This window comes from Sceloporus occidentalis, unplaced genomic scaffold (assembly GCF_023333645.1).
Source record: "Sceloporus occidentalis isolate IW3139 unplaced genomic scaffold, rSceOcc1.0.p SCAF_2, whole genome shotgun sequence".
NCBI lineage: Eukaryota > Metazoa > Chordata > Lepidosauria > Squamata > Phrynosomatidae > Sceloporus > Sceloporus occidentalis.
In genome coordinates, this window is record NW_028316982.1 from 123,307,970 (window position 1) to 123,335,680 (window position 27,711).

General features: G+C 41.3%; 1 protein-coding gene across 9 annotated transcripts in view; it reads left to right on the plus strand.

The window, feature by feature from the left end:
- Nucleotides 1–27,711, plus strand: part of GBF1 (golgi brefeldin A resistant guanine nucleotide exchange factor 1) — a 140,692-nt gene that overhangs the window by 56,284 nt on the left and 56,697 nt on the right. For 6 of the 9 annotated variants that reach the window (XM_089510832.1, XM_089510833.1, XM_089510839.1 and 3 more), the window contains exons 5-9: nt 2,436–2,554; nt 3,227–3,335; nt 3,740–3,800; nt 6,689–6,743; nt 19,943–20,069. In XM_089510832.1, the coding sequence (XP_089366958.1) occupies nt 2,436–2,554; nt 3,227–3,335; nt 3,740–3,800; nt 6,689–6,743; nt 19,943–20,069 (471 nt within the window). Of the gene's footprint in view, nt 1–2,435; nt 2,555–3,226; nt 3,336–3,739; nt 3,801–6,688; nt 6,744–11,879; nt 11,979–19,942; nt 20,070–27,711 lie in introns of all 9 variants that reach the window. The other 3 variants (XM_089510841.1, XM_089510840.1, XM_089510836.1) reach the window with 2 other exon arrangements.

The following is a 27,711-nucleotide window of genomic DNA, read 5'->3' on the forward strand; positions in this document are numbered from 1 at the left end:
TGAAGTGTACAAAAGCGCAGGCTACCAACTTCCATCTTTCAGTTAGCCTCAAAGGTGTTTCAAGATTCTTTTGCATGCTAAAGTTGAATTGTGCTCTTTTCCAGCTCAGGTTTGCATTGTTTACTGGAGACACACTCCTGCAACTTGATACCCAAAGTCTGTGGAGATTATTACAAAGGGGACTGGATAGGGACGGGATCACTCACCTATCCTTATCTCGTCCATAATCCTAGTGATAATAATTGCGCAAATCACTTTTATACTGTATACAGCTGGCTGGAAAGTGCTTTCAACTATAAGCTAAAAGTGCTTTCAGCCATCATGGTATTAATGGGTTCCTCTGTTAATACAAAAAACTGCAAATGACGTCTGAAAGCGCTTTTCAGCCGGCTGCAGTGTGAAAGTGATTGTGCGATCACTCTCACTTGCACTTCCTTGCTTGGCCAAGTGTGGGTTATGTGTGAAAGTCCTTCTTGTGATCGGGTGGGAATGATGGGACAGGGATGTCTTGTTCCTCTTATAATAATCTCCTGGGTTTCCCTAGCCTGCCTGCACCATACTCTCAATTTTGTTGCTACTAAATTTTTTTTTTTCAATTGACAGGAAAATGAAGAAAACATTGGGCTGGGCACAGTTTGTAAAAAGGAGGTTCTTTATCAGAGACTTTGTTAACTGAACTATGAATGTACACAGATTCCCTACCCCAACAGTGTAAAGTTCTAGAGTTTTAGTAGTTTCATATTCTGAACTCACTGGACAGATTTCTATTTTTGAGTTTGTTCTGAATACATTTCTTTCATAAAAATGGTTTCAGGTGGAAAAGACTCTGAAGGCTTTAGCAACAGGTGGTTGTGTGGTCCAGTTCAACAGCTAAATCATTTCCATATAGCTTTTTGAAGAAACTGACTCTGTCTTTCAATCTATTGAATGCAAGTGGCGCAAGTTGGAATTAAAAATAATTCTTGATTTTTAGCTAGATAGATCTTTCCCTTTCAAGAACACCAGGAATCTCCTCATTTCTTTTAGGCCTTTTATGTTTGTAGGTTACCCAGGGCAGACCTATTTAGTTTGAGAATGCATACCCTAAATGGCAGTAGCAGCAATTAGAGCACAATCTAAAGACACTAGAACCTGTGTGATGTTGGAAGCTAAGCAGGGTCAGCCTTGTTTAGTACTTATATGGGAGTTTGCCAACGAATACCAAATTCTGTAGGCTGTATTTCAGAGGAACAAACTACCTCTGATGGAATAGCCATAGGTTGACAGGAAACTTGAAGGAGTGTATGATCACACACACACATACTGTGAAACTAGTCAACTACTAGCTGAGGGATGGTTTGATAAGCATTCAGCAGGGCAGCTAGATAGGACTTAACTCTGCTTAGTAAGGCAGCACAAAATTCACATCATTTTGCTATCAGAGGTGGGGTTTTTTCAAGGACATGCATCCTTGTTGAGCCAATCTGATTGAAGAAAATAATATGCACAGAGAACTGATATTACTATTGCATTCATATTTTCTAACACTATATCAACAAAGCTTAAGAATATGCCATTTATTAAATGAAGATGGAGATCTGAAGATTCTCAGGGATTTATCTGATTTTGCAGTTATAAGAGCTTTGTTTTTGACCACACATCTACTTATCATCAATGATCTGGAATTTTACCATGGGAAATGAGCATGCTACCAGATGAGCACTGGGGTACTCAGTCTTCTCCTCTAGCATTCTGTTGAACATGGAAGAAAGAACTTAGCCTTCTTCCTACCTTCTCATGGCAGAGAAATGTAGGATCCTGGAAGAGAGATGAAGTGTTTAACTTCTCTTCTGGATGCTTACTGTATTACTAGCTGTGCAGGCTAGTGGAAACCAAGCAGTGTGGAAACCAAGCAGACTGCCAGCAGAAAGATGGAGCACTCCATGTTTCCTTGTGCAGCCAACTGTGTTTTCCACATAGATGTACAGAAGGTGAAGCTCCCATGTATCCAACATAGAAACCAAAATGGTTGACAGTGAATAGAAGGAATGCTCTTCCTGCTCTGTTTCTGTAGCAGATATGCAATAGGTGAACCTCTTGCATATTTGGCACGTGTGACAGAGTACTAGTGGAAGGGATAGAACAGGCTACAACTCCTTTGCCAGCTCATTTGGTTTCTATGCTAAATGAATAGAATGAGAGTTAGGCACCTGCCTATCTAGCATAGAAACGTATAGTGGAAAAATAGAGAAGGGGCAGAATGATCTATATTTTTGCCACTGGACTGCATGGTTTTTACATAGGAGATACAGCAGTTGAAAAGATGGTTGTAGCAGTATTGTCAGTCAATGCACAAGGGAGGGGCAGGAGAGCCATGGAAATAACAGTGGGAAGTTATACTCTGGACCTAGATTTCCTGTGGTTTGGTTTTGCTAAAAGTCTCCTCTTTTGTACAGATTCTAATCATGAGGGCACAGCTGAGGGAATGGAGAACATGGCAGATGCTGTCACACATGCCCGATTTGTTGGCACAGACCCTGCAAGTGATGAAGTTGTCCTGATGAAGATCTTACAGGTATGTGATGACTTGCATCTAATGTTCTACATAATCTTTTCCATAGATAGTGGATTGTGGAAATGGGTTGTTATTACTTGAGGGGGGGGACAGATGGCACAAAGGGGCAGCTTGAAGCCACCCCTGTCCAAGATGCCTCGGGACAGCAGCAACCGCATGCCACAGTCCTGAGGGTGCCCTCTGTCCCGGGCCCAAAATGGAGCAGAAAAAACCCCACTCCTTTTTGGGCCAGGTTCCTGCAGCCCGGGAGCAGCTTTGGTGTGTCTTTTGTGCATTTTGGTGGCATGCATCGTCTAATCACTACGCCCGAGCTGTACAGAAGCTGGCTTTTTTGCCCTGTCTGTTTGGGCCCTTAGTTACAGCTTTATTTTTAAGCATATGGCTTATGCATGTGGCTCAATTTTTTTCTGGTCTATAGTAGCAATCTTTGATCAACTGTAGCAAAAGTTAGGTGTTTTTTATGCAAGGCTTTGAATTCTATTCATATCACATGATAATGTATTGTTTCCTGTCATTCACTTAAGCAAGACCATTTATAGTGCTGACGTAAAAGAGGGACATATTTCTACTCTTCCTTCAGTCGTCAAGTGTTTCTTTGTTGTTTTACTTATGCATCCTATTTGATAAAGGCATTAGGATATATAATTTCATGATGATTTGTTCTTCTTTTAGGTCCTGAGGACTCTCCTTCTGACTCCAGTTGGAGCTCATCTCACCAATGAATCAGTGTGTGAAATCATGCAGTCTTGTTTTCGTATATGTTTTGAGATGAGACTTAGTGGTAGGTTTTCAGTAGAAACAAGTACAGCCTAAATGTTCACAAATGGGTAACAGTTTCCATAAAATAACGAGTCCAGTTTGCAAGAGTGGCATATGCTTGCTGAAAGATAAACAACCATAGCATACACTATACAGTTGAATTACCATAACTAAAAAAAAAGTTTTTTGAATACTGCTTTCTGTTCATTCATTCTTTCCTTTTCCCTCCCCACTACCCCCATTCAGCTCTATAGCGCCACTTAGTGTACCTTTATATATTTTACTGCACAGCTGCGACTGGAACTGGTTTTAATAAATTTTCAGTAATCCTTTGTAAACAACACTTGGAGGGGAGTCTACACAGAGGAACCTCTAGATAATATCACACCAAGTAATGACACCTGTGTTATTTGTTTTTGTCTTCAGAGTTATTGAGAAAATCTGCAGAGCACACTCTGGTCGACATGGTACAGCTGCTCTTCACAAGGTAAACCTCCTTATGTTTGTCTCAACACTGCTCAGATGGCCCTTCAAGGGCAGGAAGATCCCACACTTCCAACTGTGTGTGTGTATGTGTGTGTAGGCACCTTAAAAAGTCATCCATACTGAGCATTATCAAGGCTTTTCAGAGCTTGTCAAAGCTTTTTCCTTCACCAAAATTGATATTTTTCTTGGGAGGCTATAGTGTTTTTATATTTATCTCACCAGTCCAAAGGAAGCCCAGAGCAAGCCAGAACACAACACTGTGTTAAACTAAACCTTATTTATTTATTTATTTATTTATTTATTTATGGGATTTATATCCTGCCTTTCTCCCAAAATGGGAGTATAAAGTAACATGGGAGCCAGTTGAGATTAATGAAGCAGCAGCAGCAGCAGCTTCGTTAGTCATTTGCCATCAAAGGGTGGCCTAATTAAGTTTTTACTACCTTAAGAAAATGGCAAAACTGAATGCAAGTAGCACGCATAGGATTTCAGTGTACACCCTTAGTGCCTTGTGATGAACCCTTGATGTTTTGATCTGGTTCAGGTTCAAAAGCTCTCAAATCCAGCCCCAGCCAGTCTGAAGGACTACAGAAGGAAATAAGGAAGGCGATAGCCTAAATAACCTAAAGGCACCAGATCCTGCCTGATCTTGGGAACTAAGCATGGGCAGCCCTGGTTAGTACTCGGATGGGAGACCGTTAACAAATGCCAGGTGTTACAGATCAGAGGAAGCAAGTGGCAAAACCATCTCTGAGTATTCCTTGCCTAAGAAAACCCTATGAAATTCATGGGATAACTCCATAAATTAACAGGTGGCTTGAAGGTGCATCTTGATTTAATTCTAATTTGTATACTGAAGGACCTCTGTCTGCTTGGTTTTTTTGCCTACCAAAAAAATTTGGAAAGTTTACTCACTAAGCTCACTAAGATCCACTTAGCCAAGGCAAATTTCTGCTTTACCTTTCTTGGCTAAAGCTGTGGTGCAAGTGGATTCCATGGCAGCTAAACTCAGCAGCACACTGGCTTACTAGTAACAGTATAAATAAATGTGAGGGAAACTGCTAATATAATAGTCACTAGTTGTTAATCTCAGTTATTTATTTGGCCTATTTGGATTACTTTTTTGGATACCAGCTTCTGATTGATTTTTGGGTTTTCTTCTAGTGATATATTATGGATCAGAGGGCATTCTGTTTTTGACTGCTAGCTCTCTCTAAATATTGCTCCTAAATATTTTTTTGAATTCTTATCCTGTAGTACCTGGACCCCTGGGCTTGTCAGTAGCGCATAAATAATAATCTTTTTTAAAAGTAATGTTGTTAAGATTAGCAAATAGGAATGGAAGGAGATGATAATATGAACGTTTTGGTATTTTTAGCTAGTCACATTATAGAATTGGAGCCTACCTCACAGCACTGAAATATTGTTTCTAAACTAAGAAACTCTCTTTACCATATTGTGTGTGTATTGGTGAACTGTCATGTTGGCATGCATCAGTTCTATAGAATGTTCATGAACATTGAGGTTTCTTATGGAGCAAAGCATAAAAATGTTTGCAGTCTAGCTTTGGTATTAAAAGAAACAGTTGTAGTTTAGTTAGAAATTAAATCTCACATAGGTGTGATTATCAATTAAGACTGAAGAATTACTCCTGATTCTGTTCTTAAGTAGGTCCCCACTTCCATATGACCTTAAGTCATATGGAATATTTTGACCAAGGAGCGTCAAGGAGAATGATCTACTGGATCATCTTTACTTTTCATTTGGTCTGCCTATCTAATCCATCCTTGTTTAGACAAAAACAGTAAATGTTCACCCTGAAGGGCACACATAACGAGTGTTACTGCTGTACACAGCGACTCAGATCACCATTCTCCTCTCTTTACTCTCGACCAGGAAATAAGTTTGTGAGCATTCAGCCATTGTGATATAATGATAGTCTCTTTGCTGGTGTTGACTGCAAAAAGACACTTGACAGAATCTTCAAGCTTATATGTTTCTGAAAGGAGCATTTTCAGTTAATCCAGTATGTCCATGGGTTTTCCATGTAAGTCTTGAATAGTCCTGTTTGCTCTAATCAAAACTTCATCTGAATCCATATTTACATGTTCTATTCCTAGAGACATTTTTAACTACATATTTCTTACACAGTTTCAGTTCAGTCAATAAGGAGCATTGCACTTTTGGAAACAACTGGGACAAATTATTTATAGTTTATTTCACTTTTTCATAGATCCAGAGACATTATCTTGTCCTATTCTGCCTGATTTTTTAAACAAAAGATGTAGCAGTCTATAAATGAAAAAAAAAAATGCTTGGCTTTTCAGAATATTTTCAGAAGTTAAGATGCTAGAAATCTAAAGCTTTATGCATACTCTGTAGACAATTATTAGCGGGTGCCAGTATGTCCAACTTCAACTTTACCACTTAATTAAGGATAGTATTTAGAGAGCATATTTATCCACAGTTATGGGCATTAGAATACATTCCTTACATAATGTTGCAAAATTTGAGTTACCCAATGATTCAAAGAGGTTCCAGTGCAGCAATTTGGCAAAGTTTTAATACCTTTATGTAAGGTATAGTCATGTTAAAATATTTTAATCTGCCACTGCTGTATTTAGAAATTGAGTCTTCTAGAATGTAATCATGGTGTAGGTTGCCACATTTATATTAGGGATGGCTATCTTTCTACATCCATAGTGAAAATTTGCCAAATGCTCATTCACACATCTGAGTTTGGAGGCTGTTCCCCCCCCCCCCCCCCGAAAATTACACACAGAGAAGAAATCTTCAGAGTTGCAATTCCATTATAACTAGTGTCTGATAAGAAGAGATTTTCCCCTTATTTTTTGTCCTTAATAATATTGCATACTCATATTATTTCAGATTACCTCAATTTAAAGAGGAACCTAAAAGCTATGTGGGGACTAACATAAAAAAGGTAAGACTCAGACTCTTGATTTTTTTTTATTGAGTCCTTTGCTGTTAAAATACTGTGTACACTATTAATGAAAAATAAATTCAGATGACTACATTCGATAAACAAAGTTAAAAATTAGCAATGGTGTCAGTGGCATAACTCTGAATCTCATACAGGTTTATCCAATGAATTGATACTGTATCTTGATATTTGAATGAACCAACAGACAGCTACTCTGTTTAGTTCTGTAGGGTAGTAACTCCTGCTGGTGGAAACTGTTGCCTCCTTCCATTCATCGTGTTCCTTTGTGGTCTTTGTGTGGTCCTGTCAGTTTGATTTGAACTTGTATAGGATCATCTTAGGAAATCTTAAAATCATAGAATCATAAAGTTAGAAGAGGCCACAAGCGCCATCCAGTCCAACTCCCAACATGCAGGAACTCACAATCAAAGCACCCCTGACAGATGGCCACAGCCTCTGTTTAAAGACCTGCAAAGAAGGAGACTCTACCACTCTCTGAGACAGTGTGTTCCACTGTCGAACTGTTCCACTGTTCTTGTTTTATCTGAGATCCTGGCACTCATTTCTCCTTTGCAGAATGAGGAGCTGCCTCTGGCTTAAGAGTGGGATCTCCAGTGCAATGCCTGCTGGCACAAAAGTACCTTGCTTGCCCTGGCTTTTGCTATAACGCCAGCAAACTAGAGAGTCTTTTTGTTAGCTGTGCAGCCAACTGCTCGGTTGCTGCTGCCAAGGTAACCGGATAAAAAGGGAGAAGCTTCTCGCTAGCGAGGAAGGACTTTCAATCTTTCTTTGCCACAGTAGAGAGTGGCACAGCTGGTACCCCACTTTTCTTCCCAGTGTGGAAGGACTCTCAGTTCTTCTTTACCAGGGCACAGAGAGGCACAGCCGGCTTTCCGCTTTCCCCCCAGGGATGTGCCTTCCCCACGCAGTTTTAAGTTGTCCTCCTGCTTAAACATTGTTGCTTCTGATACAAAGTTTTTCTTATTTCTTCTTCACTGGGACAGAGAAGGGCGCAGCCAATATGTGTGTAGAGGGGTTTACAGAAGGCACATGCTCTGGACTGGAGCTTGGTGTGGATGGAGAAAGGAAGAGATTTTAACTACAGGAGCCAATATGAGGTGAAGGACACTTTCCAAGAATCGACCCTGGATACTTCTCCCTAGAGATGTGCCTTCTCCACACAATCCTCCTGTTCAAACATTGTTGCTTCAGCTACCTCTTCTCTCAGCCTATCCGACAAAAGAAAACAGTAGGAACAGGACAGCTCCAACCTGCCACTCAAGTCCCAGCAAAGCACACAAAGCTTAAATAGGGTCCTAAATTTGAAACCTCCCTTCTCCTCCACAGCCACATGCTCTATCTTTGCTCCAGTCATTCAGTTAATCTGTCCTAAAGTCGTGCCGTTTTGATCCACCAAAGGGTTACCTTGTGCCTAACCCTCGTGAGAGTTTCCCAGTTGCTGCTTTCACTACTAGCAAAAGAGGCGACTAAGGGAGTGAACTCACTCAGACAGGCAAAGAGAGGTAGACACCACCACATTAAGTGATAAGCAAAACTGTCTAGTGGTCTTTGTTGCACACTAATAGCTTGACTGACGACATCCCTGACACCCCCTTTCCCTCATTACCTACCTGGATTTTCCCATCATTCCTATGGGTAGCACATTACCCATTTTGGAAATTATTGGTCTAGAGTGTACCCAGCAGCCAGAAAACAGTTGGGACAGGCCCATGGTTATCATGGTGGACATGAAGTCCAGAGCCACTTCTGACAGGGTAGCCTCAGCAAAGCTTTTAAAGTTCCCCATCAGTATAAGCTGTGAAGACTCCCAAAATCACCCCGAAGACCACCCTGGCTACCTCAGGAAGGGAAACTGTTAAGAAGTGCAGTGGGTGGTACGCCTAATATATCCCAACTATCCATCTTTAAATAAACACACTGAAATCCTGATAGAGTTCCTGGCCAGGGAGATGCTATCATGATAGACCACTGCAACTCCATCCACCCCACCCCCATGTCACCTGCTGGGAATCCTGGTGTGCAAAACTTAGAGAGATTACCACCCTCACCCCCAGCCTCATCCAACCAGGTCTCTGTAATACATGCCACGTCAGCATGTTCATCATGGATCAAGTCCTGAATGGCAGCTGGTTTACCATTTATTGACCTGTCATTAAACAGCAGCATTTTCAGCCCGGGAGGCTTGTTGCCATGACTGATCAGTTTATGTGGAATAGGAAACAGTTTGTGGGTGACTAAAACCCTGTTATAAATTCTGTCACCAGGATGGTGCAACCACCTCCCTTTTCTCTATCTCCCACTACACTGTATAACTTGAATGGCTGCTCATTGAGTACCATTATCTCCTTCCTTTTGTTGGCAAGAATACTAGAGTACCTTCTGAATTTATACTTTAGGCTTAGAACTTCTTTTGCTTGAGCTACACAAGACAGCATTTTCAGCTCATATTTCAGAATGTCCTTATTGAACATCCTGCCTCATGCCCTTAGTAAGTTTCTTTGTTGTTGGCTTGGGGTTTTTCTGTTGTGCTCTTGCACCAATGTACAGGCCCTTTCAGCTTACAGACACATGCAACTTGTTACCTCTTGTGTTACCTCTTTGTGAAAACCAGTGCCCTGGTTTTATTGCCTTAGCCCACAAACTTTGGAACTATATCATCCTCTTCCTTGTCTCTATGCCCACAGTGCCAAGGAAATCCTGTGTTTGTGCATTTTTATTCAGAATCTTCTCTTTTCATCCTCAACAGGAAGTAGTTTTTCCTGTCGTTTTCTGTCTCCATTTTCTGTATCAACAGAAAGCTACTGTTCAGATCCTGAACATTTGCTATGGGATAGGTTTCCATCTCCATTGTACCTTTTGTGTGTGTTAAGACATTGTTAATTTCAGTTTTTCTCCTACCTTCCCTACTATAAGGGCATTAGCTTTCTCAGTAGATTAACACTGCCATCATCTGCTGCTAGAACTCTCAGTGTAGAGAGAGTGAGTTAAAACTATCTGATCTCATCCAGCCATGTCCACTGAATGTGCTGTGCATGGCTTCAGTATGGCTGATTCCCTCCATCTTTATTACACATTATGCCATTGACTGTATTCAAGGGCTAATGCTATGTGCTGTACACAAAGTTAGTACATCCAGCTTCCAGTACATTAGCTCACTTGTGCCTCATGTATCTGTTTGCACAAAGGAGAAAAATGGATTGCTTATGAATGTTCTTCAAGTGGTTATCTGTGTAGTCACAGCAACTATTTCACGTCTGCTTCTTTTTTTAGACCTTTTTGATCACAGTTAGGGGAAACTGAGCAGGAAGATATTCATCCTAGCCCTTAAAAGCATACAGTGTGATGAGAGACAGTGTCAACTCCCTCATTAAAGATATACATAATTTCCCTCCACCCTGACTTTTTTTTACTCTTTATTGTTTTCTCCATAAACGTTCTATTGTTTATATCACTTTGATACCTTCAGCAATAACTGGCATCTCCACCTCTTCTTCCTTCCGGAGGAAGATTGAATACAGAGGCGAGTACTGTACTTCATCCAGAAGACCTCATAATTATTGTATTATTATTTATATAGCGCTATTGGTAAGCATTTTGGGATATATAGAGGAAAACATTGGCAGGCGTTGGTTTCGTGACAGGCATCTTGCCTTTGTTCCTTGGTCTAAATATGGAAAATATAGTTCTTCTGTTAGCTTTCTTTCCTTGTATATTTGAGTAGGTGGAGAGAACAGGAAATGAAGAAAGGAGCAGACAAATTAAAAAGTAGAAGGGTTCTAATAATCTGTAGTTTAGCCTGAACTGTGACGTTTTCATAAGCATTCTTAGCCATAGCAATAGCAAGTACATTTCTATACCGCTTATTAGTGCACTTAAGCACTCCCTAAGCAGTTTACAAAGTGTAAGCTAATTGCCCCCAACAATCTGGGTATTCATTTTAGTGAAGGATGCAAGCCTGAGTCGAGCTTGAGCCCTTTCACTGGTATTGAATTCGCAACTTTATGGTTTTGAGTGAGTGGCTGCAGTACTGGCATTTAACCACTGCACCACCAGGGAAGTGACAGAAGCAACAAATGCCCCAAATGTTGATTTTGCTCCCACAACCCCACACCTCCTGCAACACTTATACCCTCTGCCACATTGGTTGAAAACAAAACTCTACATGGCAAGATATCACTTCTGGTAGCTTTGGGCACACTAGTGAGACCCCTGCTTGGGTCCAAGGGTGAAAAAACGGTCCCCACTCCCTCCAAAGTTACCCATCCCTGGCCTATAGTACTGTTATTCATTGTGACCCCTATCTAACGTTTAGGACTGCACCTTTTGTCAGACACAACATATATAGCCACTTTTCAACAATGATGGGCATTACAGTTCACAGTACCTAGAACAATGGTTGTTAACCTGGGCTCATTCCATGAACTGGATGGAAAAAAATGCTTTCCCCCTTTTGATTTCCCACTGTTACTTTGAATTTTTCTTGTTCTAGTGAGGAAAAAACATATTTTTTCAAGTGTTTATTGTAATATTTTTGTTCTAGACTATTCTACATGAAATAAATCAATTTCCAATGCAATAAAATGAAAAGTATGCAGAATTTTAGTGTATGTGTTTATGTATGTTTTTCTGGATAGGGAATCCATATTTTGTCAGATTCTCGAAGGGTCTGGACCTCTAAAATGTTGAAGTTCACTGATCCAGAGAAAAAAGTATGGAAAATTCACCCTAACCTTGTAAGATATTGTGGGTTCAAGGTTTACACCAGCCAGTTCAGTGTTTTGGGTTCAGGATTTACATCACTAGGGAGGACCTTGTGGTAGTTCATGCTTGCAAAAATAATGTCTTCAAAAGGTGTGCTGTGTTTAGGAAATAGGTATATCACAGAAGCGATAGACATACAAGGCTGAATTATTTTCTGTATGCAAGTAATGTATGATAGCTTCTCAATGATAAGGTGATGGCTTTTTGCAGCTGATAAAGTTTCCAGTTCTTCTATCCTGCTTGCCTTTGCATTCTATGCTTTCACTTCATTCTGTGCATTGTTACATTGATTCTCTGTTTGGATTTAGTTTTCTTTTTCTTTTTTCAAACCATACATGTGACTGTCTTTCACAGATGTCTCCATATCTCCTCAACAGCCTGGATCTGTGTAGTGGGGAACAGTCCAAAGCCCTGAACCAGTTAGAGAGAGTACTGCTCTTTAAGAAATTGAAGGTCTCTCTTTCTCTCCTTCCCTTCTGCAAGCATTTGGGGGTGCTAGCTATGTCTTGTGCATCAAAAGCTTTTATTCATCTTTCTTGTGCAGCATGGCTTGGGAAGCATGCATGTAGTAAAGTGGCCATCTGTTTGGAATAGTTTCAGAGAGAAGGCTTTACTTGATGAGGAGGTAAATGGCATTATAAATACCAGAAATGGTGTTTTCAAACCATTTTAAGAATTCACAGAGCATTTAACTTACGGATGGTGCTGTGAGTGTTAAGTAATTAAATTAGAATATTTTGTCATTAATTTAGATCCCATTTTGAAAATTATTGTTTTGTGCCATTAGTACAGTTCTAGAGAGGTTGATTAGAAACAAATGAAAGAAAGTAGCCTTCGCAATCTGGGAGTGGGGGACATGGCTGCAGATATTGTCAGTGTTGTTAAAAGATTTATTTAGAGATTTAGCATAGGAGACACTTTATAAGTATGTGGAATGCACAGTAATTTTAGTAGTCAGCGATACTCATACAGAGCTGCTTACCCAAAGCTAGATTTATGGTTTTCAAACTCTTTTTATGATAAAAGTTACCTAAAATAAATGATTAACATCCTTCTAATTAAGATGAAATGAGAACACTTCTTCAGATCAGTCTTGCCATTATGATTTAGAAACTCCCCTCTAGAGCCTCATAACAGTATAATTTTATAGAAGATGCCTGACAAATGACTACAGTGTAGTACCACCCAAGAAACTACCTAGAAAACAAATTATGAGATTCCTTTTCCTTGATGTGTATGAATAGCATTTATATTTAAGACGGTCACATAAAAATGGTGAATAGTCACTAATGGGAAGAGCTGATGACTGTAACTTTGTCAATATAATAATATAGAGCATTATCCAATCCATTATAAAACAACTCTTTCCTATTTTTAATTTTTTTTTTGAATAGGTTGGATGGATAAGAGAGGAGAGGAACTAATGTACTTTCTGTCTACTTGGGTACAGCATGAATTAGAGTTTGTGGACCGAGGGTGGGTGCTGCAGCTTTCTATAAGGACGATGTCTCTCTCAGCAATGTCTCAGTCTAGCTGAGCTGCACTTTGAGTGTTTATACCACTGTTGGGCAGCAGACAGATGATGGAATTTAATCCAATTCTGACAGACTCTTTGCTTTAGCTGCTGTTGGATTAGGAGAAATAGTAGTGGCCATGATACTTAAGGCATTTAAAAGTTGTGGATATAATCTTTTAAAAAAATCTTAGAGAACAGTTGAAGAGCTACAAGACTAAAAGTAGACAAAGTTTCCATCTTTTTTTTTTAAAAAAAGAATCCAGGAAACTAACTATAGATTAATTGGATGTTAATCCTTGGAAAAATTCTGGGACATTACTTTAAGGGTCATTAACCAGCTTTTGAACAACAGATCATGCCAAACTAATCTTAACTCAGTTGACTCAGGCGCCTTACAAACGGGCCTAAGCGGCGCCGTCGTTGCGCCAGGAATACGCGCGAGGGGCGGCGCTTCCGGACGCGCCTTGCCCCTCGCGCGTATTCTGTATGGCAAGATGGCGGCACCCTATACAGACGGGCGCGGCCATCTTGACGTAACGGACGCACAGCGTCCGGACGTCTAAACCCGGAAGAGCCGTCGCGAGTGCGCGCTTTGGCACTTGCGGCGGCTCTTCCGGGTTGCCGGAAGGAGTGCGATTTCTGCACTCCTTTTTTGCAGCGCGGAGGAGTGTCACGGTTTGGCTGCTGGGGCTCCTCCGCGCTGCAACCGGCACCGGCCCAAGACCGCCCCTTTTGGGCGGTCTGTAATGGGCCTCAGTTACTAAGCTGTTTAATCAGTGTATGCTGTGAACATAATACACTTTGACTTCAGCATGGCTAACAAGGTCATCATGATATTATTTTTAGAAAGACAGCAAAATATGGGCTATATTTTGTCGGTGAATTTGTTAGGTGAATTTCAGCTGGATAGCCGGCCATAGTGAGACAGTGATTAACAAAGTGTAACAATAAAATTAAAACACAAACTATTGCCATTCTTGAAATCATACATTAAACAATATAAAATCATTAAAAACATATGAAAGGGTAAAACTAGACCATAAGAAATCTCCAGTGAAGAATTATTCATTAAAAGCCTGCTTAAACAAGGTCTTTGCCTACTAGAGAAAGGGGAACAGGGTGGGGAATAGAGAGGTTCATCAAATTTGCAGGTAATGCTTATCTGGAGGAGTATTGTATAACTTAAGAAAGAAATAGGATTCATGATGATCTCAACAAACTGAGAACAGAGTATAAGATAAATGTAGAGTTTTGCATGTAGGTTAGAATTTCAGATGCACATATACAGGTTGGATGACATCTAGTTTGACATTAGTAAATGGAAATGCAAATGTAAAAGACTCTGGGGATTTTGATCAAGCTGAACAACAGGGTAGTGCAGGACTAAAAATGGTACGGTATTGTTTTGATCACAAGAAGTAATAGGGATACTTTATTTTGCCTTGATCGGATCTCTCCTGGAGTTATCAACATACTGGAAAGTACCCAGAGAAGAATAAGGTGCTTGGATATCCCAATCCTATGAGTTGGAAGGAGCTTAGAGACCCAAATCCTAGTATGAAAGATAGGAGATGTTGGGTGTGTTTAGCCTGGAGAAGACAAAGACACAACATGATATTTGAAGGGCTGCCATGGAGAGGATGGAGCAATTTTATTTACCATGGCTTTAGATCTGAAGTTGGCAACTGTGGAAGGGTAGGGAGTCACATTAACCCCTCAGGAAAACTTGGAGGGCCAGATACCTAACCACACCAGCCCCTGGAAAAAATTATATATCAAAATTTTGCTCCAAATGCTTGCTTAGAGACATGGAGGGGTATGTCCACTAGGACTTTTGGGCCTCCTGGGCCATTATAGGCCTAGGAAAGGCTTTTTTTAAAAAAACAATAGGAAATGAGTGGAAGTGCTTCTTGTTTATTTTCTGTTTTAATAAAGGCCTCTCCTGGGCATATAATTCAATTGGGGTCCCCACAATATTGGGGAAATGCCTCCAAAGCCACCTAGGAGGCATTTAGGACAAAAACATGTTTGCAAAATTTTGCAAACATTTCTTGATCCCCTGGAGCCACAAAAATGGCCTCTAGTCTGCATTTTGTCCATCCCTTGGCCTCAAAGGGGACTGGACTAGATTACAGTGGGTTCTTCTTAGCTGTGGGGATTCCGACCCCAACCCCCCCCCCCCCCCCAGATTTTAAAAACCATGGGACCTCAAGTCCCATAGTTTTCAGTGGTGGTGTGCATGGCCACTCTGCCTCAGCTGTATGCACATATGGCCATTGGCGGTATTTGAATTTGTCGCCCACCAGTGCTTAAATCCGCAACTATGGCAAGCCCATAGTTGGGGAGAGTGGGCTGTATTTTGTTTCTTTTTAAAGGGGGGGGGGGAAATGCCATTTGATCTAAAATATGGTTGCTGCTCTTGTCAGTGGCTAGACTAAAGTTCACCAGTTGTGAAAATACTAAATTGCCTTTTAGTATGTTTCAAATTGCTCGTTGTAGTTTTTGAGGTCCTATATGTCTTGAGTCGGGGGTATTTTAAGATTCTCAGATTAACCTGACTAGTTAAGATCATCAACCGGGGTTTCTTCTCCAGATACCTCCACTGTCAGTGGTTAGGATAGTGATGATCAGGGAAAGTGTCTATTCACTTGAGGAGTCCTGTCCTCGGATAACAATCCTAGAGAAAGTCATGTGTTGCTAAAATAATGCGTTTTAGATGCTAGATGAACTCCCCTCCTTTTTTTAGTGTACCCAAAATGTTTTAAAAATTCAGATCATGTTGATTTTTACAAAATTTATTGTTGTTCCTGTGTGCTATTTTGTTGCAGTAATACTAGATTTTAAGTTTTGTTCACTGTTACCTACCCTGAAGGTTCATTTAAGGAATGATATCCCATGGTTACATAGTGGCTCAGTGGTTAAGACATGACTCTGACGATTGCAAGATTGGCAGGTTGGCAGTTCGAGATCCAAGTGCTGTGTTACGGAGTGAACTCCCGTCACTAGTTCCAGCTTCTGCCAACATAACAGTTTGAAACCATGTAAAAGTACAAGTAGATAAATAGGTGCCACTTTGGTGGGAAGGTAATAGGATTCTGTGCAGTCATGCTGGCCCCATGACCACGGAATCGTCTCTGATAACGCTGGCTCCCTCGCCTTAGTAACTCAGATGAGCACTTCATCCTACAGACAGACATGACTTGTCAAAGGGGAAATCTTTACCTTTATTTTTGCACCATGCTTTATTATGAAATACACCTAAAGCAGTGGCATTTCCTTTCATTGAATATCACAACTGTTTCAATTTTTTATCAATTAAACAAAGGGATAGATTGAACTATGAGATTTTAAAGACAACCCTTTGATTTTGGAGCTTATTAATTTATGTAGATATTTCCAAATTTGAATTTAAAATTATATCTGATTCATTTGTTTTGAAATTTTGGTAAAATATAATAGTGAATATATAGTTGAAGAAAGGCCTTTCAGCATTCTTCATAACAATAATACCTAGATGGTAGTAAAAGAATTACATGAGATTCAAAACCCAATGCAGACAGAAAGGTGGATATTTTGATAAATAATAATAAAATAAAATTTTTATTTATATACCGCCCTTCCAATGATCAGGGCGGTGAACAGCATATAAAATCAATACAATAAAATACAAAGCATATACAAATAAACAGGCAAAATACACATATTAAAAAACAAATTAAAAACCCATCAGCCATCCAACATGTTAACAGAAGAGGGAGGCAGGCCAACTGGAGCTTCACTCGGGGAATGCAGCTTGGAATAAGAAGGTTTTTAGATCCCTTCTAAATTGAGCCAGGGAGGTGGCCGAGTGGAGCTCTGTGGGCAGCGTGTTCCAAAGGGCCGGGGCAGCGATGGACTACGTCCTCCTCCTTGTGGAGGTGAGTCTGGCCCCTGGGACCCTAAGTAGTTGCTGCCCAGAGGTTCTGAGGGTGCGGGGCGGATTGTATGGGGAGAGGCGGTCCTTCAGGTATCCCGGGCCCAAGCCATGTAGGGCTTTATAGGTAATCACCAACACCTTATACTGTGCCCGGAAGCGGATAGGCAGCCAATGCAGGTCTTTTAGCACAAGTGTAATGTGGCTGGCCCTGGAAGTACCAGTGATCAGACTGGCTGCCATATTTTGTACCAACTGTAGCTTCCGGGTATGGTATAAGGGTTGCCCCATGTAGAGCGCATTGCAGAAATCCAGTCTAGAGGTTACCAGAGCGTGTACCACCGTTTCAAGGTCCCTCTGGGCCAGGTATGGGCGCAGCTGGCGAATAAGCCGAAGCTGATAACAGGTGTTCTTGACCGTCGCATTCACCTGAGCTGTAAGGTGAAGCGACGAGTCAAGAAGCACCCCCAGGCTGCGCACGGAGTCCTTCACAGGTAGCGTGATCCCGTTCAGGACAGGTGGAACCACCACCATTCCTGGACCAGGAGAACCTATCACGAGCACCTCCGTTTTCTCTGGATTCAGACTGAGTCGGTTTTCCCTCATCCAGCCCATTACTGACTCCAGACAGGCCACGAGAGGAGAGACACTATCCTTGATGACCTGGCCATAGGCAGCTTCTCTCCATTAGGCCATTTATGCCTAGTTGAGAGAGGTTGGATGGTTCCTGGATGGTTGGATAATACTAAGTCCGCTATTTGCTGGCAACAGAGCTAAGATTGATGATGGAAGTGGGAAACTGTCTACTTTTATTTGCTTTTCAAGTTGTGGAACTCAATACAATTATACCCATTTCAACTGTGTCCTTGTTTACAGAGCATTTGGTGTGTCCTGCAGACTTATTATTGTAATGTAGTAATTGAAAACAAATTAATCCAGCATAACTTTTTTACTCTGTTTCTTCTTATGTTAGACATGGCAGAGTGTTGGGAGGCTGGGAACATTCGGCAGATGTATCTGCACACATACACAAGCATGTTTACACACACATCGGGCACTTCTGTTTCATTGGTGGTGGGGGTTGAATCTGCTCAAGGTTTTAGTCAAAATTTTGTTTGAGCCATCTAAAGTGCTGAACACTACCTCCAAAATATGGATTCATTGCCCCACTGCCCCACACAAAGAAACCTATGACATTTAAGTTGTGCTCTAAAATAGCTGTTTAACAAACTCTTATATCATAGTTTTCTGTGGGTTTTCTGGGCTATGTGGCCACATTCTGGAAGAATTTATTCCTGAAATTTCACCTGTATCTGTGGCTGGCATCTTCAAGGGATGGTGGCATGGAAGTGTGGGGTGTCTATACTTGTGTTGCCCTTGGTTGAGAGGAAGTGATTTGCATGTTAATCTCTGTGTTGGTCTGTTGTTGAATGGCAAGGCCTCAAGGTTCTTGGATGTCCTGGTCATCAGCAAACTGAAACAATGATTGGGTCACAGAAAACATACACACAATATAGAAAACATACACACACGGACAGATAATGAGAGAACTTCAACCATCACCTGAGGCAAAAAATGACCACAATAAAAACACTGGTACACCCCGCAAAAAGGATCTGCGAACCCCGCTTCCTGGAAGTTGAATTGAAGCACCTAAACTGGGCTCTACAGGCTAATGGTTACTCCAGTTCAGACATCAGAAGAGCTGCCAGACCCAGAAAAAAGCACAAGTGTGAAGACAACCAAAGGAAAAGGTATTTTTAGCATACATCAAAGAAGTCATGAACAGAATAGGGACATCAATGAAGAAACACATCTCCAAATGATCTACAGACCGAACAAGAAAATCCAGCAAATGCTGCGCTCAGCAAAGGAATAGGAGAGGCCCTTTCACTGCTTCAGGAGTTTATATACTGTACATATACTGTGCAGCCGTGGGCAGGTTTAGGGACCACTAAACACAGTGTTCAAACACAAATCAAAGAACACGAGAGACATTGCAAATTGAGCTAGCCAGAAAAATCGGCAGTAGTAGAACACTTCATAAACCATCCTGGGTATAGAATGCTATTTGAAAACACTGAAATTCTGGGCCATGCCAACAACTACTAGTTCAGAATGCACAGGGAGGCCATTGAAACCCACAAAACACCTGGACAACTTCAATAAGAAAGAAGAAATGCTGAAAATAAACAAAGTTTGGCTACCAGTCCTGAAAAACACCAAAATCAAGACTCAGTACAAGCAAATGAACACCATCCATGGTCAGGGATTTTCCCCACAGACAATTGATTACTAATTACATAGACACACATCTACCATGCATATCCTCCCAACCTGAGGCCTTGCTATTCAACAACCAACCACTTTAGAGATTAACATGTAAATCACTTTCTCCCAACTAAGGGTCACACAAGTATATATACTCCACGCACTTCTATGCCAGCACTCTCTGAAGATGCTAGCCACAGATGCAGGTGAAACAACAAGAATAAATTCTTCCAGAACATGGCCACATAGCCAGAAAAACCACAGAAAACTATGAACACCAGCCATGAAACCTTTGACTTCACAAACTTTTATACAGTTTGCCCATGTTATATGCGGGCATGGCTTAAGTGGCTTCCAGTGTATGCTGGAAGCCTGCGCCAGAAGAAGCCTCGGCGTGCCAGGAAGAGGTAATGGGACATGCCGCGGGCACAAGCTCCATTGCTTCTAATGGGGCTTGACTTTATGCATTTTTTCTTTTACGCTGGGGGGGGGGCGGAACGGATCCCTGCGTAAGGGAAGGGCACACTGTATACTATTTATAAATTACATTAACAGACATGGTAACTGATTTCCACTTGAGATCAGGTTGGATCCTGAGCTCATGAGATGGAATACTTGTACAGATTGGCAGGTTATAGGGCTCTAGGGTTGACTCAATGGAATGCTGCTCCCATTCTTTAGGCCACTTGAGACATTCTGTATGTTTGCTGTTCACAGCTGAAAATGAGAGCAGGCGGAATGAGTGACTCATCAAAATGGAAAAAGCAGAAGAAATCACCAAGGAATTCTTGCCACGTAACCAAAGCATCTCAAGGAACAGAACCACCTGCTGCCAATGGTACAGGTATGACAAGTAGTTGCTTTTTTAAAATTTTCTTTAAATTTGTTATTTAAAATGTTATTAACATCTATTTAAAAATATGTAGTACTCTTCAGTTTGATTTACACAAACAAAAATAAATATACAAATGAACCATGTTAAAAATAAATAAATATACATTAAAATGCATGCCCCAGGCAGGCCTCTTTGAGGAAAGAATTCTTCAAATGGTGTGTTCCACTGAAGAATTGGACTCTTATCTGGCTCTTCCATGGGTTGTTATATGCCTAACCTGAGCAGGGGAACTTTGAAGAACATCTCTGAATATGAATTTAATTAATGTATAGGAGCAGAGTCCTAATTTGTATAAGGCTTAGGAGTGTAATAAATGAGTGGAAGGTTGACTTCAATGATATGTTTGCCCATGTGGTGTATATTTCTGGTTGGGGTATGTTATGTCATTTTTTACATAACGCACTTTCCAAGGATGCTACCATTACAAAAGCCAAAACAGAATGGGTATCAATAAATACACAGTTTTATGCTTATTGAGAGCCACATGCCAGTTACTGACCCAAAAACCCTGGGTGGGTTTATAATCCCGGATCAGTACGGTGCTTGACCCAAGCTTCTCCCCAACCGGGCTGCCTCTGCAAGAAGCAGCCCAGCTGGGGAGAGGCTGGCAAGGGCAACCAATCGCCCTGAAGCCTCTCCTCAGCTGGGCTCCCTCCCCAGGAGAAAGCCGAGCTCGGGGGAGGCCGGAAAGGGCAACAGATTGCCCTACAACCTCTCCCCAGCTAGGTTCCCTCCCATGACAATCGAGGTGGCTTACAGTTAAAAGAATACATACAAAACCTTATATCCCAATAATTCCCACCCTCCCCTAAAACCTCAGTTAAACAATTAACTATTAAAAACATACTTGAAAGTGAACAAAAGTGAGCAAATGGGGCTACAGCGTATTCAGAGGGATGGTTCAGTTGGTGGCTGGGTTTGCTGTTCAGGAAAGGCCTGCCGGAAGAGATCCGTCTTGACAGCCTTTTTAAAGCTGCCTAAATTGATAATCTGACGGATCTCCTCCGGCTGGGCATTCCATAATCTGGGAGCGGTTGAAGGAAAGGTCTTCCGGGTGGTAGCAGTCAGCCTAGTTTTTGTAGGCTGCATTCAGTTCCTCCCAGAGGACCGGAGAGCATGGGGTGGATTGTACAGGTGCAGGCGGTCCTGAAGATAGGTTGGTCTCAAGACATTTAGGGCTTTTTTTAAAAATTATTTTTATTAGATCAAGATATAACATAAATGTCATGTACAGAAAAATAATAATGACAAAAGCGAATAAACTTTACACTTTATAAATTCTTGATCAAATTTTTCTATTTTCTCACCCAACACCATATCCCCCGTCCCACCCTCTCTGCTATAAGATTCATCACATGTAGCGGCATAATTATTATCAAGCAATAGTAAATGATTCTCTGCTTTGAATATTAACAATTAAAATTAAATTTGGATATTTACATAATTAGAGTATGAACTTTAACAGGTATTTTTCTTTCTCCATTCATCGACATATATAACAGTAATCATCACTCATTATTCATTACAGGATGTAAAAAGCTTTCTTAATTTAGCAATTACCAAAACATGCCTGTCTTTTTCTTTAATGTGTGTCTCTTGAATGCAAATAATATCTGCTTTTTGTTTCGCGAGATAATGAAAAGTTCTTCTCCTTTTGAATTTGGAATTTACCCCATTGATATTCCATGACAATAAATTGTTTACCATTATTTCTTTTATTTAACACAACTTTATTTAATGCCTTATTCTTCTATTTTTCCTTAATTTCCTTTTCCCCTTCCTATTTTCTGTCTGCTCCCCTTTTTTCTCACTATTTCCCTTTTGGCTTCTCGTTTTCTGCTTCTGAGCTTTAGCTTGCACCAATTCTAAATCTATTTCAAGTTCACTTTCTCTTCCTTCTGAGGAGGATCTGTCCGTTTCCTCTGAACTATCTTTTTCTTCCTCTGAAGTCTTCGTTTCCTGGTTTTTTCCATTCCCCTCCTTCACCTCTATATTCCCTAGCTTGTTCCTCCTTCTTTTTCTTTCCTTCTTCCTTTCCTCTGTTTCCCCAGTTTTCTGTTCCTTTTTATTGTTGATTAAAAAATCTTTCATTTTTTCTTCTGAGTTAATCACAAATCTTTCTCTTTCAAAGGTGAAGGAGACCCCTTCTGTTTTTTCCCATTTGTACCTGATATTATTGTGTCTTAGGTATTCTGTTAAAATTGTGTAGTCCCTCCTTTTCCTCAATATTTGTGCTGGGATTGCCCTAAATATCTTAATCTCATTACCTTCCAATTCAAATTTCTTATTTTGGCTTATTTCTAATATTAAATCTCTCACCCTTTCCCTGACAAAAAAAACCATAATGTCTCTCGCGAGGTTATTATTTTTGGCAGCCCATGAGTCCACCCTGTACAATTTATCCACCTCTGAGTCTAACTGATCCTCTGACCAGTCAATAAAGTGAGCTAGTTCTGAAATAATTCTTGTTGTTACGTTTTCGTTCAATTGTTCACTTAGACCTCTTAGTTTTATTGCCTTTCTTTGTAGCCGTAATTCTAAATTAGCTTTGTAATATTCATCTTGGGTTTGTTTCTCTTCTGAGGTTTCTACTTTCTTTTCTAACACCTCCGTTTTCTCTTGAATCTCAGTGATTTTTTTATTAAGTGATTTGACTTCTCCAGTAATTTTTGTCATGCTGTCTTTAAAAATATTCAATTCTTTTTGTATATCCATTTTAATCTCTTCTCTTAAGCAATTTATTTCCTCCTTGATCTTAGCTGCTATTTCTGTTTTTAGATCTGAGCTAATTTTCTTTATTTCCTCTAATAAGTAGGTATGAGTCTCTCTTACTCTTAATTGGTCAGAGTACATTGCTGAATTAGATGGAGTAAGGGCCTTTGTTTTCTCTAAATTGTTATTATCTGCCATAATCACACTATTTTACGAAGAGAAGGGGGAAGGAAGAGAGAAAGGGGATATACAAATAGTTTTTTTTTCCTTTGGGGAAGAAAAGAGAAAAAGGAAAGACAAGTTTCCCAAATTCCTTATTTCCAACTAATTAGTAGATAACTTAACTGTTATTTATTATCTTGGTAGTAAGTTACTTTACTTTACTATTTCCTCGTTATTTCAACATCCCATTGTGGTGGAAATATTCCTTGTTGAAATAAAAAAGCTATAGAAAAACGGAGTCACCTTTGTCAGCCAGAGAGATGGTTTTTGAAATAAAGGCTTGGAGTTTAGAAAAACTAGAGCAAAGGAATAATGAGTGCATCTTGACCTGGATGGAAGCTGGCACCAATAAAAAAGACATAACATAATGTACTGAGATAAGGACATTCAGAAGCAAGGTTAGGAGGAAAGCCACTGAATTCCTACAGGAGGGGGTCAGGAGTGATGATGCAGTTTTAATGTATGCATGTATTTTTGTTCTGATTGTAAGAATTCTGTATGTTTAAATTGTAATTAGCCAATCAGGTGTATTGAAGAAGCTTCTTTGTCTTGAATAATATAAAAAGAGCCATTTTGTCTTGTTCGGGGTCTCAGCTTTTGGAACTTGAATTCCACTGAGTTCATTGTTTTCCTTTGTCGACAATTGGAAATAAACTTATGGATTTTCAATTACTAGGTCCTCTTGCCAATCCTATTGCTCTGCCAATCCTAGAAATTTAAGTTTCCTGAAATTTCTGTTACACCATCAAAAAAAATAGAGAGGAGAGTTTGGTGCCTTCAGGGGAGTTTAAACCCTCCTCTTGCACAGTCTCTATCTCTGAGTGAACTTCTCAGGCAGGGTTTTTAAGGCCTTGCCTGGCTGCTGAAGCTGCTGTGAGTCCTGGGGGTGGGTGGTTCCTTGGAGTCCTCCCTCTTCCTCCACTCAAGCTGGCTCTGCTGCTGGAAAAGCTTCTCAGGCAGGGTTTTTAAGGCCTTGCCTGGCTGCTAAAGCTGCTGTGAGTCCTGGGGGTGGGTGGTTCCTTGGAGTCCTCCCTCTTCCTCCACTCAAGCTGGCTCTGCTGCTGGAAAAGCTTCTCAGGCAGGGTTTTTAAGGCCTTGCCTGGCTGCTAAAGCTGCTGTGAGTCCTGGGGGTGGGTGGTTCCTTGGAGTCCTCCCTCTTCCTCCACTCAAGCTGGCTTTAGGGCTTTAAAGGTCATAACCAACACCTTGTACTGCGCCTGGAAACCAGTGGGCACCCAGTAGAGCAATTTTAAAATAGGTGTTATATGATCGCTTCTGGTTTTACCAGTGACCAACCTGGCTGCCATGTTCTGAACTAAGTTTACGGACTAAGCGCAAGGGTAGCCCCCTGTAGAGCGTGTTGTGAGGTTACCAGCACATGTGCCACAGTTTCCAGGTCCCACACTTCCAGGAAAGGACACAGCTGGGATATCAGCTGAAGCTGATAGCAAGCACTCCTGACCTCACATTTACCTGATTTGTCATCTGGAGCGATCAGTCTAGGAGCACCCCCTGACTGCGAACACAGTCCTTTGAGGGGAGTGTGACCCCCGTCTAGAACTGGTGGTTGTATCACAATACCTGGATTAGGGGCCCCTACTGTGAATACCTCTGTTTTGTCTGGATTCAGTTTTAGTCTGTTTTTCGTCATCCAGTCTATTACCGCTTTATGCATTCATTGAGAGGAGACATGCCATCTATAGTCAGAGCTGTAGACCGAGACATGAAGAAATATATTTGAGTGTCATCAGCGTACTGATAACACCCCGCCCCGTGTCTCCGGATGATCTCTTCCAGCAGCTTCATGTATATATAGAATAGCATCGGGGACAGGATGGTGCCTTGAGGGACGCCACAATTAAGCTCCTTCTTTGCAGACGACTGTCCTCGAGCATCACCTTCTGGAATTTGCCCAAGAGGAAGGAACAGAACCATTGAAATGCAATGCCTCCAATTCCTAACTCTCTCAGGCGTTCCTAGAGGATGTCATGGTCAGTCATGTCAAAAGCCGCTGAGAGGTCTAATAGCACCAACAGGGTCACACTTCCATGGCAGTCTCAACTCCATATCCTGCCCTAGAGCCAGTTTGAAATGCATCTAGATTCTCAGTTTCATCCCAGACAACCTGGAGCTGAGGGGAACAGCCCTTTCAATCACTTTACTTAAAAATGACAGATGGGGTATTGATCTATAGCTGTTTAGAGAGTCTAGGAAAGATTTTTTCAGAAGCGGCCTAACAGCCACTTCCTTCGAACAAGGTAGAATTGACCTTCCCTAAGGGAAACATCCTCTTCACACAACTAAGAAGCTCATCTACATCAGCAGTACTCACAAACCCAAACTGATCCAGTATAATCTCATCCACGGAGTTGTTGGACACTTCATCATTCCATTTTGCTAAAACATCGGCGTCCAAATCAGCTTTTATGTGAGAGATTGTTAAACACATCACAGTAGGCTGTTGTCAGGTTGAATAATGGGTTCTGCACAGATGGGATCTGTGTCAGTTTGCTTACCACCCTAAACAGTTCTGCTGGACAAGAATTTGCAGACACAATACATGCAGAGGAGAAGGATGTCTTCGCTGCATGTATTGCCTCTCTCTAGGAACAAAGAAATTTCCTATGGTGAGTCTTGTCAGACAAGAGTCGAGTTTTTTGCTAGTTGCTCTCTAGTTGTTGTCCAGCCCACTTCATATTCCTAAACTCTTCGGTATACCATGGCTGAAGGTTAGAAGTGGGTTGGAAAGGTTGGGAGTAATTGTGTCAATAGCCCTGGTAAGATGGTTGTTCCAGGTATTCCCCAAGGCTTCAAGAATCCCCGGCATTACCAACTATTAAACCCTCTAGGGCTTTCTGGAATCCAGTTGGTTCCGTTAGCTTTTGAGGGCAGACCATTCTAATTGGTCCTCCACCCCCAACAGGGCAGACAGTGGCTCTCAGTTCAACTTTGACTAGGAAATGATCCGTCCAGGACAATGTGGTGGTCTTGATTACCTCCGTACCAAAGACCACATATGACTTGCACAGCGTGTAGGCCCGACGACCAATCGGGATAGGGCCATGTTTGTCATGGACTCTATGAACTCCCGAGCTGCACCTGTTAGATTTGACAAACTGGTCTTGAGTGGAATGTTGAAGTTACCCAGGACTGAAAGTTGGGGCGACTCCAACAACAACTCTGAAACCAGTTGTGTCAGCTCGGTTAGGGTGTCTGTTAGATAATGGGGTGGATGGTATACTAACAGAATCCCCAAACTATCAGTCTTAAAGCTTAGGTACATACACTCGAAGTGGTCTGTTTTCCGGTCAGGTATCCTGGCTAAGGTAAGATTATGAATCCTATGAACTAAGGCCACTCTGTCCCCTCACTCACTTCCCCTTACCAGCTCAATGACAGAGTACCTGGCTGGAAGAACCTACCCATTTAAATGGGAAGGCAGAAAGGATGTCAATCAGGAGCACTTTCCATAGCCTTGGAGCAGCCACCTCAAAGGCTCTCTCCCATGACCTCACCAAATAGAATCATAGAGTTAGAAGAGACCATAAGGGCCATCCAGTCCAACCCCCCTGCCATGAAGGAACACACAATCAAAGCACTCCTGACAGATGGCCATCCAGGCTCCGTTTAATAACCTCCAAAGAAGAAGACTCCACAATTTGCCAAAGGAATGTGTTCCACTGTCGAACAGCTCTTTCTGTCAGGAGATTCCTAATGTTCAGCTGGAAATGTCTTTTCCTGGGAAATGAGCCTGGAAGCTTGGAGGAATGAGAAAAAGCCCTCCTATGACGATAGTAAACACAAGCAGGCCCACATGAGGAAATAAGGCTTTCAGATAGTCTGAATACAAGCTATATAGGGCTTTATAGGTCATGATTAGCATGTAGAATAGTGCCTGGAAATGAACCAGTAGCTGTTTCAAAAAGAGAGTTATACAGTAAGCCCGCGCCATACGCAGGCTCCTTATAAGCGGCTTTCAGCATATCCATTTATATCCAATGGGGCTTGCAAATGGCGTGTGTGGCCGCGCAGCGAAAACGAGCCCCATTGGATATAATGGGGCTCAAGCATAAGCGTTTTTTGCTTTACACGTGTGTGTGTGTGTGTGTGTGTGTGTGTGTGTGTGTGTGTCCGGAACAGATCCCCAACGTAAAGCAAGGGCCCACTGTATGTTCCTGGTCAGCAGCCTGGCTGCATCATTTTGGATATGCTGAAGATTCTGAATAGTTCTAAAGCCAGCCCCACGTACAGTGTGTTATAGTAATGCAAGAGGGATGTAATCAAGGAGGGAATTGAAGAAGAATGGGAGAATTTTCTCTACCAATAATATTCACTGGTGGAAAGACCATTCCATTATGTTCTTGCTTTGCCTGTTTTTGTGAACCTGCAACACAAAAAAGTTAATTATTGTCGCCCTGATATTTTGCTTTATTTCTTGTTTCATCTCTGGCCTAATTATGAGGAAGGTGTAGTAATCTGAACGTAAAATGAGAAGAGAAAGCTAAGTAGCCTTTGTTGTTATTGTTGTAGACCCTCAGAGAAGATTCCAGCATATTACCTGAGGCAATATCCGACTCATCAGCTCAAGAAATCCCAATGAATTGTACTTCTAAGGCCTCTAGGGGGCATGGTTTATCTTTCAAAATATGATTGTTTT